General features: G+C 42.3%; 1 protein-coding gene and 1 pseudogene across 3 annotated transcripts in view; one reads left to right on the top strand and one right to left on the bottom strand.

The window, feature by feature from the left end:
* Nucleotides 1-522, top strand: part of LOC101645954 — a 2,143-nt pseudogene extending 1,621 nt beyond the window's left edge.
* The window catches only part of FOCAD (focadhesin), a 262,779-nt gene that overhangs the window by 229,523 nt on the left and 13,620 nt on the right, over nucleotides 1-19,636 (bottom strand). For all 3 annotated transcript variants that reach the window (XM_004706558.2, XM_045289109.1, XM_045289110.1), the window contains one exon: nucleotides 11,961-12,065. In XM_004706558.2, coding sequence (XP_004706615.1) covers nucleotides 11,961-12,065 — 105 coding nt within the window. The remainder of the gene's footprint in view (nucleotides 1-11,960; nucleotides 12,066-19,636) is intronic.

Below are 19,636 nucleotides of genomic sequence, written 5' to 3'. Positions count from 1 at the left end.
CAATTGATGTGTGTATGGATTGCAATAACAGTTGTATGAGCCCCTAATAAAATGTTAAAAAAAAAAAAAAGAAATTGAAAATACAAAGATAAAGCCAAAATAAAAAATAAAAATAACTAACTAAATAAATAGAATGAGTGGTGTTCGTCAGTGTAAAGAAATTAAGAGGAGAGACAAAGACCCTACAGAACACATACATACCCTGAGTCATTCTGAATAATTTTACAGCACGACTAGGTCACTCTATTGGAGCGTATGTTTGGGTCTCTCTTTCCTCATGACCCTCAGTTTACTGGACAGCAGGTTGCCACATTCCACAACCAACAGGATTATATCTTTTTCAGAGTTCACAGCTACATATTCAAAAGTGAAAAGGAAGTGGGAATTCAAGAGCTCGGACCACGTTTTACCTTAAAATTATGATCTCTTCAGAAAGGAACGTTCGGTTCTAAGTATGGAGAATATGAATGGGCCCATAAGCCCTGGGAAATGAATACAAGTAGAAGAAAATTCCATTTATAAAATTCTGAAATAGCAGCATTGACAAAATGCTGGTTTTTGCTAAACAGGACTACCGTGAACTTCGTAAATTCTGACAGAGCGTTTTCAAAATTACATTGATGTCTTTCTCTTTTCGTGTCGAAAATTACAAAGTGTCATGAACTACCAGTTCATGCAGCATATGTGACTAAAAATGATTCTGGATGGGGAAAAAAAAGAAAGCAAGCAAGCCTAGGAGGCTTTGGTGTGAACCTGCCAGGCATGAGGGTTTCTCGAGGGTGGCAGGACTGACTGTTAGGGCAGATCGTTCTTTGCTGGGGGGTGGGGGGGGATGTCCAGTGCACTAGAGGATGCTTAGGAGTGTCGCAGCCTCTACCCACGCGGTGCCAGGAGCACCACCCTTGTCGGGACGGTCAAAATGACTGGATGTTCCCCAGGAAGCAAACCCACGCCCAGCTAAGGGCTGCTGCAGGAGGCAAAGGACAAGTACTATGAGAAGCACAAAACGGGTCCAAAGTTGTCCCAGCCCCAAGTTATTAAAAAAAGACTATGATTCTGCCTTCCCCATTCCGTATGCAAAACCGAAAGCCATCAGTCAATCATGCCAGAAATGTTCAGTTTCCCAGGAATATACAGTCATTAAATATTAACAGTAGGAGCACTAGAGTAACACTACACAGCAGAAGCCAAGAGATTTAAAATGGAAAACAAATGTAAAATTATTCTTTGGCAAAATATAGAATCTTATTCCAAAATAAACGGCATTAGATAATATACATGCTAATTTGGGGCTGAGAGAAAATGGAGTTATTTTCCTATTTAAGGTATTATAATTAGAGCATTTAAAATGCCATAAGGCTAAGTATAGTTCACTCTTGATGTATTCAGGGATTGATTATTAAATTTATGGATTATTCAAGATTTTCCCTTCTTCTCGCTCTGCTTGTTAGCCCTTCTGCTTCTTTAAAGTAACAGCTGATGGAGAAAGGTTGAAGTAAATGAAAGCACCCACCATTTAAAGGAGTCATTTTTTGCTCCTCATTAGAAACACTATTGATCCCAAAAAGGGATAATGTGGTGCAAAACACACTGACCCCCCCCCCCGAAACTCAGGCTGTGCCTGAACATTTCAGCCACCTCTTAAACCTGCTTTTCAACTCTGAAGAGTAAGTTCACTAGAACCTTTTATGAAAAACGATAGATGGTTGACCATACAAAATGATTCAGCACTTATTAAAGTTAATCGTGGGTGGCCAATAAACTATACGAGTTTTGAACAAACAAATGGAAATGTGGGACATTTTTGTTACTATTTGTATAAGTAGTGCCTACATATAGCATCAGTATACTGCCAGGTCTATATCTTAAAAAAAGAAAAAATTTAAGTAGTAGGGTGAAATAAGAGGTCAGAAAAAGGATTCAATTAAGAGGCAAGAGTCCCAAATTTACATTCTTACGCTGCAATCAATGGTGGGCTCTTATGCAAAAGAATTAGCCTCTCTTGGCCAAAGTTTCTTCACCTGTAAAAGAGGGAGCTCTAGCTATGTACCTACCTTCCAGAAGTACAATTATACCGCCTGCCTCAGTAGTAAGCCTAGCATGGGAACCAACTCCTAATAAGGGCAGAAAGCAGTAAAGATGGCTCCCAACTATGAATAATCCTATGCTACGCTTAAAGGGCAGTGCTGAATAAAATCTAAAGCCTAGAAGAGGCCTCCTGTTTTTATCTCCAAGAGATCAACTCTCCTCTATTTTTATTTTTTTATTCCAGAGAGAAGTGTTTTGTCCAGAAAAAACCCACGGGAATTTGTAAATCAGAATTTCCTAACTCCCCAGATGTCTAATAGATTCTGTTTTCTCTTTAAAAGAGAATAACATTGTTTGCAAAGATCAAACCCAATACAAACCAGGCAACCAGGTCACCCTTCATTGGCCTCCAGCACAGCTAATCTCTCCTTTACTGTTTTTTTTCCTACTACCATAACCGACCCACCCTGCCATCATTTTTGTTATGTTCCCAATTCACGATTTGCAAATGTTCTAACTACTATTTTAAGTAAAACAATTAGCATAATTACCTAAAAGCACTCCACAAATCGTATTATGACTATGATAGAGGCAAATTTGTATCTTTTAAAGTAACATAAAATGGCTTGAAATCTAGCTCTAGGTCTTCTGACTCTTTTTATGTTTCACTTTCAGGACTGAATGTGAACCCATAATAAATGTAATTCACATACATTAAGTCCCTCTTTCTGACGCTTTTCTTGACCCACCTCTTAAATTCTCAGCCAGGGTCATGAAAAATGGACTCATCATAGTCCTTTGTAGTACCCTGCTCCAAGGGGGCCGGGGGGAGGAAAAAGGTAGAGGAAGCAGACAGACAGAACTGGTAGCGAGTATTTCAATGTTCTCCGCCCTTTAATAATACTGTCAACAACACAGAACATCCTAGCAGAGTAGCTCGAAGGGGGGATGAATGATAAATTCACGGCTTCACTAGGCGAGCTCAGAGGCAATGATAAAATGAGGTAAGAAACGGGGCTCACCTTTCCAAGAGTAAATACATCAATCTTAATAGAAATGAGGGGAGGGCAGAATTAGTATGGTGGTAGGCAAATCAGAAGGAAAAAAGTTATTTGTAACCTTTTGGTCACCTCAACCTTTGCGGCTCCATCTCTGCATACAGGAAAGCTCTGATTTGATTTACATCATAAATTCAGCGACAGACACAGATTGCCTTTTCTGTGTGAGGAAACAATGCCCGCAGTCACCATGCATTTTCATGTATGCAGCTGTGACCCTGGCTTTCAGAAGCACAGCATAGCACTTACTACATCAAATATGCGTTTTAAAAGCATTTCTCTACCTGCTCTGAATTTTGATTTGGAAATGCTGGTTAGAAGCCAAAATGGGGATTTTTTTTGTTTTTCAAAAAAAGTCTGTAAATTTTAAGTTTGAAAATTCAGCAAGAACACTCTGAAGATTCCACAGTGCATATTACCCTCAAAAAACAGTGGGGGGCGGGCGAGGCGTGGAAGCCAAAAGAAAAACGACATAATCACTGTGAATTGTTAGAGATCCTGCCATGGCTGAAGACAAGATGCATTTTATCCTTTCTACACAAGTTCCCGGGAAAAGATGGATCACTAAAAGTGACTTTAATTTTGACATTTTTGACTGCTCATTCATTTTTCTTTGTGTTGATACGGCAGATGGGGAGAGCATAAGATTTCCTTGAAACGCCACTTCACATTGCAGCAAGTCTGCCTACCCCCTGAACCTTTCCCAGGATCTCTATTTCCAGTCAGTGTTTTAATGAAAGGTGTCTGCCAATGTGAGAGTCTGGAACTATTTTAGGTACAAGGCGATGGTGGGGAAAACATAACGGTACCTGGGATCCAAAGCCTCCTCCTCTTTCATTACCAGGGTACAAGCCAAGACTATAGGAAAATTAAAGATAAGATGCACAGGCTAATAAGGAAAGCATTCCATTTTCCTAATCTTAAAGATGTTTACCAGCAAAATGACCATACTTATTTTTACATTCTGATCTACACTGAGAAAAACCTTAAACACATTTCCTGGTGGCTGGTGCTCACTGGAGGAGCCCTGCTGGTTTAGTGGTTATGCAACTCTGCTGGGATTCTCAAGGTCCACAGTTCAAAACCACCAGTCCCACCTTGGGAGAAAGATGGGGCTTTCTACTCCTGTAAAGAGTTGCAGTCTCAGAACTTCACAGGGGCAGGTTTCACCCTGTCCCAGAGGGGCTCTATGAGTCAGCACCGGCCCGACGGACGGCAGTGAGTTTGGCAAAACAGGAGTGTTCACTGTTTGTCCGATCTAATCCTAAATCCCGGGTGTTGTGCCGTAGGTGATTAGAACCATAGACTGTCAATGAAGACTTTCCTAAGTGGGGAGAGGAGAGAAAGACATGAAAGCAGAAGCAAGACAGACAGTTTGACGGAAAGAAGCAACAGCAAAGAGGCAGGCGGCTTTGGGGGAAAAGGGTTGGTATGCCTCCCCAGTGACTGCCCTCGCCCCCCTCTCTTCCTCCCGCCGTGGGCTTTTTCAGGGGCTGAGCTGACACTGACATTCCCTCCTTTCCAGTCTTCTTTCTCCCAACCTGTCTAGAAACATTTCTATGGATATTCATTCATGCAAAAATTCATGAACCCTCTGAAACAATATGCAACATTTTGAGTACATACATGAATGTACAATTTCTAGGGAAAGGGCCAAAAGCTTTTACAAGAGGACTTCAAAAGCTCATGGACAGACTTCATGATGTTTTCATTCCATTTTTCCATTAAGTTTTTGGAGTCCTTGGGCCCTATGAGATTCTTAAAGAAGGTCCCAACCTCCCAAATAAAAGGTAGGTCCAGGTAATGCGAGCTAAGTATATCTAAGGTAACTGCTATAATTCAGCTTTGCTAAACTACTGCTCTCAAAATAAAGCATTATGAAATTACCATTTCCCAAAGAAGGTTATAAAAGACATGTTTGGGCCAGAAATGTTGATCCCTTAAAGTATTTAAGTTTTTGTAACTTCAGCAAATAAAATACACTCAAATAATCTACTAGTTCTAGTTCTCCTATGGTAGCTTGACTAAATAGTACAAATAATCTAATAATGGAGTCAGGTTTATTCTGTGGTAAGTGAAAGCAAATAGCTACATTTCAAGGAATTCCTTGAGAGAATTTATTTAAAGACTGGAATAAGCAGGATCTCTCCCAAACAAAACATTCACTTCGACATCATAACAATAATATGCTAACTGCCAGCTGATCTTTTATGGCTGCGAGGATTCTGAACAACTTTAGTAGGGTTTCTTAACATTTCATTAAAGACGAGTAAGTACAACAAGGAAAGTTAGGCAGAATTTTGAAAGCAATATGTAAAGAACAACTCTTATTAATGAAAGAGTAAGAGATTTTCAGTAAATCACAGAAAAAGTTTAGCTTAAGATTAAATGTTAAGGGGAAAAAACACACTAAAAATTCACTGACATTAAAGACTATATAAAAATATCCCACAATGAATAACGTGGTAAGTGTGGTATATCCATGCAGTGGAATAGTATTCAGTCATAAGAAAGGAATAGTAATGAGGAGTACTGATTCATAATGTAACATGGATGAACCTTAAAAACATTATGGTAGGTGAAAGCAAATAGACCAAAAAGGCCAACATATTATAAGATTCCATTAGCATGAAATGCCCAGAAGAGGCAAATCCAGAGAAGCGAAAATAGATTAGTGATTGGCGGGGTTGAAGGGGTGGGGGAGAGAAGGATTGGCTACTAGTGTGTGTAAGGCTTCTTTTAAGCATGATAAAAAAGGGACTAGATTTTGAGGGTTGAACGAAGCCTTTGCATTGTACCCCTAAAGGGGTAAGTCTGACGGTATATAAATTATATCTGGTTTTTAAAAACATGAAAAATACATCAAACTGAACTCAGTCACAGTATTTTAAATTTATTTAACCTTTTTCAAATTTTAGAAAAACATGTGCATCATCTAACGTATGATTATACTGACACTATTCATAGTAATTTGGATTTCCCTTACAAATAAAATAAAGCCAAATCAGAGTCTCATCTATTTCCTTGGTATCACTGGTTGAGGACTTGATTGGGCCTATTTCAGAGGTATAGCCCTGGGAAGCACGAGCATGAGTGTCTGCTTCTATTGTCACAGGGGAATACACTGACATCGCCTGGTACTTTCACCCTTTGTCCAGAGAATCCCCAGGTGCTTTTAAAATATACTGATTCTAGGTCCCCTCCCTAGAGCCCCAACCAAGCTTTCTCCATTGGAATATCTAGGAGCAGGACCTCAGAATCAGTAGACTACATACATTTCCAGGGATTCCTGCCATTTCCACCTCCCAAACACAGCCTTTTCTGTCAACACCCCTCTCAAGTTATCGTTTTATTTTTGCCTTGATGGATGGATTCCTCACAGAGCTGCCTGAGTCGTCTTTATAAAACCCAAACCCACCACGGTCTTCCCATGAAAAGCGAGCATACCATCTATGTGTTCCTGTCTCCTCATCTCCACGGCTACTACCTAACCAGTCCCCACCCTGTCTTCCCAGTTCCCCTGCAACCGCCCGGCCCGTGCTCCTTACTTTCTTTCTGCTCCTCTCCAGGCCACTTGCTGCATGTTAGTCAGATAGTCTGTAATCAAATATTCATTTAATCATGTCATTACTCTTCTGCTTAAAACTCGGCAGTGGCATTCTTCCTTTTGGTCATAGAAGCTAATAAAGGTGCAGCGAGCAGTGGCATCTGGTAATTCCCCATCTGTGAGGATCACAATGAAAACTGGCTGGGGTGGAGGGCAACTGAGTCAGGAGCAGAATATGTACACAACTCAAGAGCCTTCCCCAAGGATCAAGTGCTCGTTACAAGGAGGAAACTATAACTATAAAGAAGAGCACCAGACCCCATCGTGACTTGGTGATCAAAACTGGAAAAGCCCCTGTCTTCTTCTCACTGGGGGCCACATGAGCATCGAGGGGACAGTCTGAGAACCGAGTAGGTGGTATTTCAACTCGGAACGCATGTCCTTGGTTTGATCTGGAGGACACCTCAGACCAACCCAAACTGATGACCCTTCAATAAGACTAACCTTCAAAATGTCAATGGAATGAAAGCCAAGGAAGATGATGACAAATTCCAGATCTTAAAAAAACAACCAAGAAAATAGGATAACTAAAGTCAACAGGTGATTCTATACTAGAACTTGTACTTTTTAAAGAAAGCAAAGGCATAAAAGTACAGTACTAAAAAAAAAAAAGTACTTCACTGATTCAGTTAGCAAAACTAGCTCACAGACTGTAGATGCAAGTATTGGACCTTGAGGATTCAATGTCCTCCTTTCGACTGATGCGTTCTGCTCTATAAGAGGTCCCTATCCTTAGAAGATGTGCACCATTATGCATGCAGCCTACTCTCAAATATAGCTTTTTAAAAATGATTTTAATGTGGAAAGGTGATAAACCAAAAGGAAAAAAAATGATAGAGCTGAAGAAATGATAGATGGGGCATCTTTTGTGGAAAAAGATGAGGCTTTCTACTCCTTTCTTTGCAGTCTTGAAAACCCACAGCGGCAGTTGTATTCTGTCTTTATAGAGTGTGTTAGGCAGGGTTCTCTAGAGCAATGACACCAAGACACTTATGATTTTATATATATATATATATATATATATGGATAGGTTTATACAGCAAAAAGGAATATAATAGCTAATTAATCTACACAGCAGTCCAAAGAGTTCAGTTCAACTCACTTCCATGGAACAGTTAATATACTGGAAGTCCTTCAATTCACATGGGCTGCCGGGTCGAAGGTCACGGAAGCAGAGAGCAGAGTCCTCCGTGGGACAAGGGAAGCAGAGTCTGCCCACAGGCAGCAAGCAGCAGGGTGGGTCACCAACAGTCAGTAGCTTGAGAGCTTAGCAAAGCAGGCCTGGGTAGGATGTCGAGTGCAAGCAATACAAGGCCACAGGATTCACAGCTTAAAGCTCAAGCTATATACACACCAGCATCGTGGTGAATCAGGTCTCAAAGGAGCCTCAAGCTTTAGCAACATGATCCACGGATTCACCTAGCCCACAGGTAGTGTAGCTCACAGGCTGAGGCAGAGAACTAGCTAGAGAAGCAGCACGCATGTTCCTGCACACTCTGATCACCAGAGAGCAAGGGGAGGGCGGGGGCCTTGCAGAGCCATTTATCTCTTTGACCTCTAATTAAACTGCAATCTGATTATTCCCACATATTCCCATTGGCCAGGTTGGCACAATAAACCTACCTATCACATGGGGTCACTATGAGTCAGAACTAACTCGACAGGGCAGTTTGTATTTTTTAGTTCAGGGGTCTTTTGTGCTACTCTTGGAGTTTCTCTGTAATTCTGAGATCACTTCAAAACAATAAGTTAAAATGGAAAACGTGTACTCATTCACATTGATCTTTCAATAAAAACCAAAGGCTATGGCATGGCCTTAAGTAGTCTAACCCCTGCCTAACTCTCCTGAGCCTCTCCTTCCCTTGAGCACAGAGCTCCAGCCACCCCGCTGCCTGTGGTTCAGCTAGCCTGCCAAGCTCCTTCACATGACAGCATCTGGGCGCCTGGCTTGAGGGCTTTTTCCTGGGCCTAAAACACTCCTCATGTGCTCTGCATTGGCTGTCTCAAGTCTCAAGCTTCATAGGCTCTATAAAAGAAAATGTAAAAACAGTTCCACACTAAGGAAAAATTAATTATGAAAATTAAGATGGGGCAACATTGTTATACCCACAGCCTCGAACTAGCTTCTGTGCACTTGTGTCAGGGCCTCTCTTGGTCTTCCTATTATTTGTCTTTGTCCGAGGGGCTCAGGACACAGATGCATTTGCCTTCAGAGACAAGTAAAAAAAGCAGTCTGACTTCCAAAGTTGTTGATTGGTCCTAGGACACACATCTTTTCAGTTCTGAAAATTAACTGCCCGTTCATATACACTACAGAACATGTACACCAATAGGTGAGCAAATACACGCACAGAGCACACGGCTTTCAGCTACTCAGCCTACAACCATCCATTGCTATTGGTCCAATCACCCACTTCAGAGCACACCATCTGCCAAAAACATTTAAATTCTCTCATTTCAGAAAGTACAGCTTGGTGGTGATCAGACCAAACCTTCCCATAAATAAGATTCTTAACATCGGATATTTGTGCATGTCAGCCACTGTCTGGCACATCAGAATGATGCACGGATTCTGGAACAAGCAGTTACTGTTCATGAATTCACAGCTATTTCCTCACTTTAACTGAGGGGAGAGAGAGATCTGAAAAAGACTGCCATAATATGAATATGCATAGAAAAAATTAAAACCAAAAGCACGTGATACAACGCTGGGGGGCAGGAGGGGGGCATATACAAAGCAAATGAGAAAACAAGCCTCTTGTGAGTTACAAATCTTAAAATTTCAGTTATTCTTCTTGCAACCGAAATATCAGCTTCTTACACTGTTAATATCTGAGACTGTTTAATTTAGTTAGAGTCAGCGCTTTACAGAAAAGTGGGATCCTGGCTAATGGAGACAAAATTCCTATTAGACAAGGCAGGGGGAGGAAGGGACCTTGAATGAAAGAATGTCTCGCTGGTGTCGGGTGCCGTTGAGTGGGTTCAGACTCACAGTGACCCTCTGCACAACAGAACCACACACGCTCGTCCTGCGCCGTCCCCGCCGTTGCAGCTACTGTGTCAATTGATCTCACCAAGGGCCTTCCACTTCTTTCTGAGCCCCTCCACTCCACTGTACCAGGATGATGTCTTTCTCTAGCACACTGCCTCAACATTCTCCTGCTCCCCATTCTCAGCAGATTTTCTGACCACTACTAATGCCAAAAGAGTGGGTTAGTAGTGGTGATATCTAGATCATTAGAAAGAAAATTATCCACAAGTAGAAAGGACTTCTAAAGCTTTAGAAAACCAATCTCCACCACCTTGGAGTCAGTTCCATCTCACGGTGAGCCTGCCGGCTGAACAGAACTGTTCAAAGAGAACTAAGGCATGCTTTCACTGCCCAGACAATGACGCTGAAGTTGCTTCCGCGCCCTCTTGCATCCACAGTCTGTTTCTCTCTTTTGGCCTGCCGTTCCTTTATTTAGATTTGTTCTTTGGCCAGGGCCTAGGCCTCTCTGTTGTCCATGGTTAACATAATATGAACTTAGTGGCTTGCTGCTCTGGAATACATAGACCTCTTACTGCCTATACAGGGCACAGAGGCAGAGAGGCCTGGTATAAGCCACTGAAGACACATCCAGTCTACCCCAAGGGGGTCCTTGTAGCTCACTGAGGTACCATCGAGCTCCCTGGGGCTAAAGAAATATGTGATCCAAAAAAAAGAAAAATAAATATGCTATCCACAAATGACCTACCTCCGTAATACTGAGCAGTTGGATAAACATTTACTCAGACTTGCACTAAGCCTACTGAATAGATGAGACTCTCTGGCCAGTGAGTTTGAGAAGCAGGACTGTTAACAAGCTTCCTGGGTGGTGTTTAGACACAAGACATGTGAGAACCACTAAGCTCTATGGTCTCCAACCCCATTCTGGCAAAGCTACTACAGTCCAGAACAGAGCCATCGGAAGTGGCCATATATTGTGTACCAAGTTCACCAGCCATTCGTAGAGAACAAAACCAGACAGACTTAAATGCCCACATATACTAGAAGAGTGCTTAACACCATGAAAGCATAGGTTAGCTTGGTGCCCTGCAAGCTTACAATTACATGTCATTCAACCTACATAGTCCACTAATCCTCCAGCATAGCCAGGAACACCTCTCCGCGGAGTTCTAAGTTTCTCAGATCCTTTTCATGTTTCAGACACAGCTCATCAGTTGCCTCTCCAAGACCAGATGATACTGTGAGCCAACATGTTGCCAAGAAGGGTCTAAAACAGCATGACAATTTTGTTTGGCTCAGGTAATCGTAGCTCTCGAGGGGAATGTCCTCTTCAGGCTTACCTCTCCTCTCTTTCTATCATCCACAGTCTCCCCTGGAGGAAGTTGGGGCTCTTAGACACTCGATTGCACTCTACTGATTTATAGTGCCAAACAGTCATTCACACAAGGGCTCTCCATAAACATTACCAGATTATGCCAACTCAGGTGATTGATTCTGGCCCTCTTAATGTGCTGCCTATCTGAGGACGAACTGTATGTCTCCAATTGATTTCAGCTCCTCACATGAGGGCCCCCCTCCGCTGCTGGCACCTCTTGCCTTTTGAAACTGGGTGCCGTTAGAAGGACCACATAGGGGAGAAAATGAATGATAAAAAGGAAGACCGGTGAAGCGTCACAGTGCAGGTCTCACGCTGACAGCCGGGGGGACAAGCTGCATGCAAATGCGAGGGCTCCATGCTCTGCTGCCTGACAGAGGGTGTCCTCTGAGCAACAGCTGACCCAGCCCATGGGCCGTCGTACCAGCCCGATTCATGAGTGTTCCACATGCGTGTGTGTCAGAGAAGAACTGAGCGTCACAGGGTTTTCTCTGGTTGATTTTCAGAAGTGGATCACTAGGCCTTTCTTCCAAACCACAGAAACCATTAAACTATTTCAATTTTAATGTGCCTGCGAGTCACTTGGGAGAAAGTATCCTAAAATAAAAAGTCTTGATTCAGGCAGTCTGGGGTGGGGCCTGAAACTTGCATTCCTGTTCCTTACGAGCCTCCCGGGCACTGCTGCTGCTGCTGCTGCTGCTGCTGCTGCTGCTGCTGCTGACGGCTCTGCTTTCACCGCCGTGTGGTGAGGGCCTGGCGGTGCCAGCAGCACCTGAGAGCCTGTTAGACATGCAGAGCCATAGACCCAGCCTAGACCTGTGGGAAGGGTATCTGCACCTCAACAAGATATCCAGGTGATTCACAGACTCGTGTGTAAAAGAAAAGACCGGAGACAAGGCTTACCTAATAGTATAGAGCCCCTGAACATTCTTCTCCTCGCCATGGCCTTCCTTAAGAGCTTGCATCTGTAATAATTTCACAATGGTTTTTATCAAGCCATGGGTATTCCTATAAAGAAATAGAACAAGGTATTAAATATTGAAAGTGTAAAGTGGATACTCTAATCAATTGCTTAATCCTATCACTTTTATATAATTGACATAGGGTGGCCCAATAGCCACGCACATCTGCCCAGTTCATTCTGCAGCACAGCTAGGATAAGGACACACACTCCACCCAATGGAGTTAAGGAGCAGAGAAAAATGGAAGTGAAGAATAAAGTCATCAACCAGTCACTGGTCTACAGACTAGAGGGGCACAACCATCAGAATAAACATGTATTAATCCACATAATTACAGGTGGTGACCACAATGATGACCAACCATGAATTAGCAAGTCAAGTCCTTCTTTAAAATATTAGCAGTCCATGAACACAAACTCAGACTTGTGAAATGAATTGACTACTCCAAAAAATGAGTCACGGGACCAGAGCAAATAGCCCCCATTGAAAAAGCGTTAACGGGAGTAGAGAAGAGAACTTCAAGTATTTTCCTTATTCTTGGCTGAGTGGGAGGGTGAGATAGTTTATTGTGCCAGCCTGGCTAATAAACGCAGGTGGGATTGACTGAAGGGCAGAGAGATAAATGGCTCGGTGAGCCTTGCCTTTCTTGTCTCTCGCTCTGTGATCATCGGACCAGTGTGCAGCTGCCTTGCATGTTCTGTGCCTCAATTTAAAGGCTACACTGCCTGTGGGACGCCTAGCCTATGGACTGTGTCGCTGTAAGTTGAGGTCCCTTTAAGACTTCTCTGGAGCTGGGGACTGGCGGTTGGTGACCTGCCTTGTGATTGGCTGCTGTGCTGACATAGCCTAGCTCTCTCTACAAATAGAGGAAGATCTGGCATCAGACAGAGACTCGAAGGACTGCTAGTCTCTCAACTTTCTCTCACGACGTGAGTTGCACTGAGCCATTTGTAGTGCTTTCTAATTTCACTGTTTATTTCTTGTATTATATATTTATCTGTATATGATTTGACAGTTCATTTCTCATTATATATCTAATTATCTTTATAAATAAATATATTAAATTATCAGGAATTTGGTTTTATCTCTCTAGGGAACCCTGTCTAACACAGAGGGAAATATGAAGGTGAGCCTAAAGTACGGCTACTAAGGTTCTACTTCATAGATGCACAGGTTTTTGCCAAAAGAACCATGTTTACATGTGTCTCTGCAATCAGTGGATACCTGTAGACAGTTCACTCAGCAATACGCTTGTCTGTGTCCCCTTAGGATGCCTTCCAGCACCAGGTCCAATCACACCAGTGGTTTCCAAGGGAATCTACCAGGCTAGTTATAGTCAAGGTAGAGGCTAGCTCAGAGGGGTATGGCAACTGTTTTTAGAACCCAAATCTTGAGAGTCTAATCTTTCTAAAGGCCCACATGAACCACAGCTTCCACTAACCAGAGAACAGAAGAACTACATGGTACCAGGCTACCACTACTAAGCACTCTGATGGGGACCACAATAGAAGGTCCTAAGGTAAAAAATGTAGAACAAAACTGAATTTTAAAAATTGAAATGAAAACAAGCAAACAAAACAGACTTACTGATCTAAAAGGGACGGGAAGACCCTTAAGGGTTATCTGCCCTGAAACGACTGTTCATTAGGAAACTGAAGAAGACACTCCAGAGGCACCTTTCCGTCATTTATTAGATGGGCCTATAAAATAAGCATGCACCTTAAAATAATCAAGTATAAGAGACCAAAGGCAGCTTTTGCCTCCCCTCCCCCTCAAAAAAAAAAAAAAAGAGATGAGAAGGCAGAGAGAACAGGAAACTCAGGTGAAATGAAGTGGCCAGATGAACAAAAGGAAGCGTGCCGGCACATTGCAGGGTGGCTTCCACTGTCACCAAACAACTTCCTCTGAATGGGGATCTAGAGGATAGCCTGCTTCTGGTGCATCACCTGTGCCAGTGGACTACCAAACTGCTTGCCAATCCTAGGAGTCACCAGTAGCTTGCCAGCTCACGTGCTGGTTGCTTTCCAGAGCTCACAGCCTTGAGAACCCTCTGGGGCACAATTCTACTTCGACACACACGGGATCACCATGAGTCAGAATCAACTCAACAGCAACTAACCAAAACAGCTACCTTATGGAAGTAGATCAAGGGACCTTTCTTCCACAACACTGCTAGAGGGAACTGACAATGCAACACGCCATCACTTCAATGTCATCCCTCTGCCTTGAGGATAAAGACCCAACTGTACTCAAGACGAACTACCATGGCCTACATAATGGCCCCATTTACCTCCCCAGCCTCATCTCAAACCATTCTCTCCCTCGCTCTTGGCAATTTTTTCAGATCATTGTCCCTCCCACCACAGGCACTTGGCACATGGTGCTTACTAGACTAGAATGTTCTCCCCTCTCTTGTCTGCCTAAATGCACTGCCACACTGTCAGTTCCATCTCAGAGCAACCCGATAGGACAGAGCCGAACTTGCCCCTTTGACTTTCTGAGACTGTGGATCTTGATAGTGGAAGGCAGCCGCATCTTCTTCCACGGAGCGACTGGTGGCTATGAATGGCTGAACTTGTATAAACCACTATATGCCACCAGGGTTTCTTCCTGTTTACCTAGAAAACTTGTTTTCATTTCTCAGTCCCATCTTAGGAATTACTTCCTCAGGAAAATCTACCATGATCTCCATAACTAGGTCAACCACCCTCCATTTAGGGCACTCCCAGAACAGTCTAATTTGTCTGAATGTAACTTAATATGTGATTGTGGGATGATATGATTAAAGTTAATCTCTCCCTCTAACTCACTATGATCTCAGAGCACCTAGCGCTGGTATATAAATGGCATTCACTAAAGATATTCAGTGGGGGGAGGGGGGCATTTGAACTTCTTTATATTAAAATTTGTCACTAAATACACTAATTTGAGTGGTTGTAGATTTTAAAGAGACTTTAGTTTTGGAGATCACGTATTTAGCAAACGGAGGAATTACAACTATCAGGAAGATAAAATGTACGCAATACCTTTGTATTATCAAGCAAAGAGGCAATGTGTTAGGAGATGTGAGTGGGCATTTTTTGGTTGGAAAATTGTTTTAGGATTGTTCTCCCTCCCTGCCCCCCGCAATTTAACACAGTATAATTCCTGTACTTAACAACATTAAAAGACTCCTGACAGAATAGAAAACGTGAGATAAATATTCAGTGTGGTTTATAGAGATTTAACTGCTGTGTTGAAGAATGCCCACCACAGGGCTAAATCTACCACAATGCAAATGAACTCCTAAGACAGTCTTACAGTATTAGATGGTTTCTCTGACATCATATCCGAGCAGCTGCAGTACGTCTCTGTTGGAAGATGCTATTTTCTACCACCCACTCCTATCTGAATTCATCTGCATTACAGGAAAATCCACTAAACAGAAACAGGGTTTTTGAAATTTTCTTAAATTCCTATTTCCTGACTGCTAAAGAGTATGTGTGTCCAATTAGCAGCATCAAAAACAGTAAGGAAGATAATAATGTTACAAATTAGTAAAAAAAAAGAGGGAGGGGGGCTGAATACAACAAATATGTTTAAACCATGAGCGTATTATAATTCTTTATTTTAAGAAATCCAGTAGGTCACTACAACTATAATGGTCAGATAAAAGTCCTGAAATTTAATAAATAGAAATACATGAGTCTATCTGTAGATATAGATATATGTATGCATGTATCCACATAAGCATGCCGCTCCTATGCAAACAACACACCTGAACAACCATATCGTAAACATGAGGAAGGTTCTCTTTATAGTAATATTTCAGATAATAAGTGTGTGGGTGTGTGGGAGGGTAATAGAATTACAATATCCCATTTTCAAAGTCTCTAATGAGTTACTGGATCTACTCATTGAGCATGGACAACTACTAACATTACCTTAATAGGAACTATCGAATAGTATTTCTCCTGATACAAAAACATAGTATCACTTACAAAGACATCTTCCCCTGCCATTGGAAGGGGAAAAAATTGAATCTAAGTCTGATCGGCATATTAAATCAAAATTTTAATTCAAAGGATATACTGTTAAATTCCACCACTTGTCTATCTGTTTGTCTTACTATGGCAGATGGTGTGTTGTTATAATACTGAACGCTATGTCAGTGGTATTTCAAATACAGAGCTTCCAGATTAGGAGCAAATTATGAAGAAAGAATCGGCTGTTCACTTCAGAGGAATTAGCCACTGAAAACCCCATGGATAGCATCGAAACATTGTCGGTTACTGAAAAGCTAATCAACAGCAGAACAGTGCCAGAGACAGTGCCAGAAGATGAGCCCCTCAGGTCAGAAGGCACTCAGACTATGAGTCAAGAAGAGCTGTCTTCTCCAATTCGAGTGGATCTTAATGGCACGGTGGGAGGAAAGCCTTCGACACTTCATTGGCTGACGGGACATGACTCAAAATGAGAAGAGCGAGCGAGCACTGTCTGGACGTTTAGGACTGATCAATCTCGCTATATGTCTGTTATCACATAGTGATATATTTTTAGAAAAACAGATAAATACTTCAATGTCTACAGAAGATATGATCATGTGTTTGGGATTCACTTCCAAAAGTTATAGGCAGGAAAAATGAGGATCTAATGCCGGGGTCTTAAGTGGAGAGGAAATGTTTTGAGAATGACAAGGGCAATGAATGTACAAATGTGCTTTACACAATTGATGTGTGTATGGATTGTGATAAGAGTTGTGTAAGCCCCTAATAAAATGATTTAAAAAAAAAAGTTATAGGCAGGATAAAAGTGGATGGGCATAAAACAGGAGCAGGACTCCTTTGAAAGAACTACCTCCATGGGATCACCTTGACAATGGCAACTCAAGGTCACACAGGAAGTTCCTGGGGCAGTCAGTTTATGGGGAGAGCAGAGGAACAAGTTCCCAAAGCAATATAAGAACGGCTGCACAACCTGAGAATGGGACCCAAGGCCACAAGAAAGTCCACGTAGAAATGGCCGGGTCACTGTGGCGCTGCTGTGTTCACTCTCCACAACAAAAGACACAAGTTAATACAAGGCAGCAGGGCTGGCCGTGGGCTGACGGTGGGATGGTGGAATGACAGGAACCTGAAGATCCCTAACGCCATTCTACCTCTCTCTGAACTCTTCCTGAGAAGGATGGAAAACCACAGTGAGAATTCTTCTTGTTAACAACCTATTTTGTTCAACAATTTCCTGGTTATTTATTCATTTATTTATTTTTGTGCTCACACTCAACAATGACCTTTGAAATAATTCTAGGTTCACATACATACCCCAAAAATAAAAAAACACACACACAAAAACACTAAAGCTCATTAACATTGAAATAATTCGTAGATCAACTGGAGGAGAAATAATAGCTGGGACGCACAGAAAGGCTTGCCTTTGCCTGGGACTGTATTTGTTATTGCTTGTATTTCTATACAAACACACACAAGCCAACACCAACTCATAGCCACCCTATAGGACATGGTAGACCTGCCCCTGTGGGTTTCTAAGACAGAGGGTTTTGTGTCTCTCTTTGTCTTTCTTCTGTGGGGTGGCTTGTGGTTCCAAACTGCTGACCTAGAGGTTAGAAGCCCAAAGTGTAACCCCTCCCTCCCCATCATGGAAACCCCTGGGGAGCACTACTCTAACACATACGGTCCTCTCGCACGTCAGGAGTTGGAGAGGACTCAGGAGCAACTGCTGTTTATTTGGCTGCATCAGATTAGTCATGAAATCATTTGCAAACTCAAAAACGATGTGAGAAAAGAAACAGACAAAGACATACAAGAAGAGAGCTGGTCAGTTAAAATGTCTTAAGGTCCGATGTTTGAATTTTCTTTTCTTAAATCTTCTTAAAAACAAAACAAAAAAATCAAAGAGCTGCAGGACAGTTGAATGTTTGCCTAGGAGACTTCGGTCCTCTCATTTAGCTTCTAAATACCAGATAGAGCCCGAGTCCTTTTGAAGGATTTTCCACTATAAAAGTAACATGTGTTCAGGAGTCACTTTTCTTAAATCACCTAGAAACATCTTAGCCTAAACACATCACTCTTACAGGGGAAGATTCTGTGACACACAGAGGCGTCAGCATTGTCTTAGAAAAAGAAGAGAAGAAAGTAGAGCAGACCAAGAGCAAAACAGAGAAGGCAGGGGAGGGCAGAGAGGGCAGACCAGTGGCAACAGGGAACCCAGGGGAAAAGTGGAGAGACACGTAACCAACGTCACCCAACAGTATGTGTGTGACTTACTGAATGGAAAACTCATTTACTATGTAAACTATCACATCAAGCACAATCAAGTGTTCAAAGGTGGGGGCGAATGTCCCAGACAAGAAGTGACTGAGGTCTCTTTTTCTGATTGTGAGCTGCACATTCAGAGATCTGGGGATTTCAGAGAGACAAAAAAACGAGGGCGGGCGGGTTGTGGTGGGATGAAAGGAGAACATCTGGAAACAAGCTAACAGACTTCAGAGGAATATTTAAAAGATGAGATGAAGAAACCAACAAGGTCAGACCACTGTTCGTTGCAGGTACGGGACAACCGGGCAAAGGCATCGGTATCATCATTATCTATACTGACACCCTTTCAAGTTCCTGAGTACTCTGACACCGGGCTGCAGATTGAAGCATGCCAACTAAACGGCCCTCAGCCCCCCTGACTGTCTTCCGTCAGACCTGAGGGAAACTTTAGAAAAAGGTCCTTCAGTGGTTCTTCTCGTGGCAAATAAAATAAGAAGTGAGATCGTACAGCAATGCTGCAGTAATGCCAAGGGATGAAAAGAGCATTCTGGGTTGCTAGTCATTTCCTAATATTAACAAAGTAATTAAGCTTCTACGGCTGAGGATCATGGGTGGGGAAAAAGAGAAGATCCTGTGAGAGAAGATGTGCTGTTAAACTATCCAAAATCATACCTCCAAATAATTCCCCAAATCATAATGAACCTTTAGATCTTTGATCCAAGAGGAAAGAGTCAGGAGGTGCAGCACCTTCCATCAGAACTGGGGATTGTTAATATCCTATGCAAAATTTCATTAAAAGCTGATGTCTTCGAGACTGTAGGAATCTCAGAAAACACATTTACTTTCCCACAAATACAGAACCATCAACTGCGCGCCCATCACTTTTTGCAAACACAAAAGGCAGGCAAAACAAATGAAGCCTGGGGTGTCTGTCTACAGCATTCTCAGAGAAGGAGGGGGAAGCATGTGAGCTGAAATTACAGGCTGTCATGACACCTCAATATCACAAACGGAATACCTGGTTCCGCAAGCGAGTAAGGTTGTTATTCATAATCCTGTTACTAAGCAACTGTAACAATGGCTGCCTGAGCATTCTAGAAGCTGGTACAGTTCCAGAGGAGAGAAATTGAACAATTCTTGCTTTGGGAATCTTTGTCTTCACAAAAATCCACTGTTTAAGATAATCAAACACAATCTTAAACTCAAAACAGGCAAACCCTTAAAGGACAAGGAAGGTATAGGCTACAACAAATCATTCACTTCCGTTTCAGTTTTAGTTAATTCCTCCAAAATCCACATTAGACTGGTGATAATAATTTCCTGGGTGAGTTTACTTTCTTGCCTCTACCCTTCCCTAGGGAAT

This window comes from Echinops telfairi, unplaced genomic scaffold (genome assembly GCF_000313985.2).
Source record: "Echinops telfairi isolate 266 unplaced genomic scaffold, ASM31398v2 ScPeMD7_25;HRSCAF=90, whole genome shotgun sequence".
NCBI classification, from domain to species: domain Eukaryota; kingdom Metazoa; phylum Chordata; class Mammalia; order Afrosoricida; family Tenrecidae; genus Echinops; species Echinops telfairi.
The sequence above is the reverse complement of the archived record's forward strand: the minus strand, read 5'-3'. Positions and strand labels throughout refer to the sequence as shown.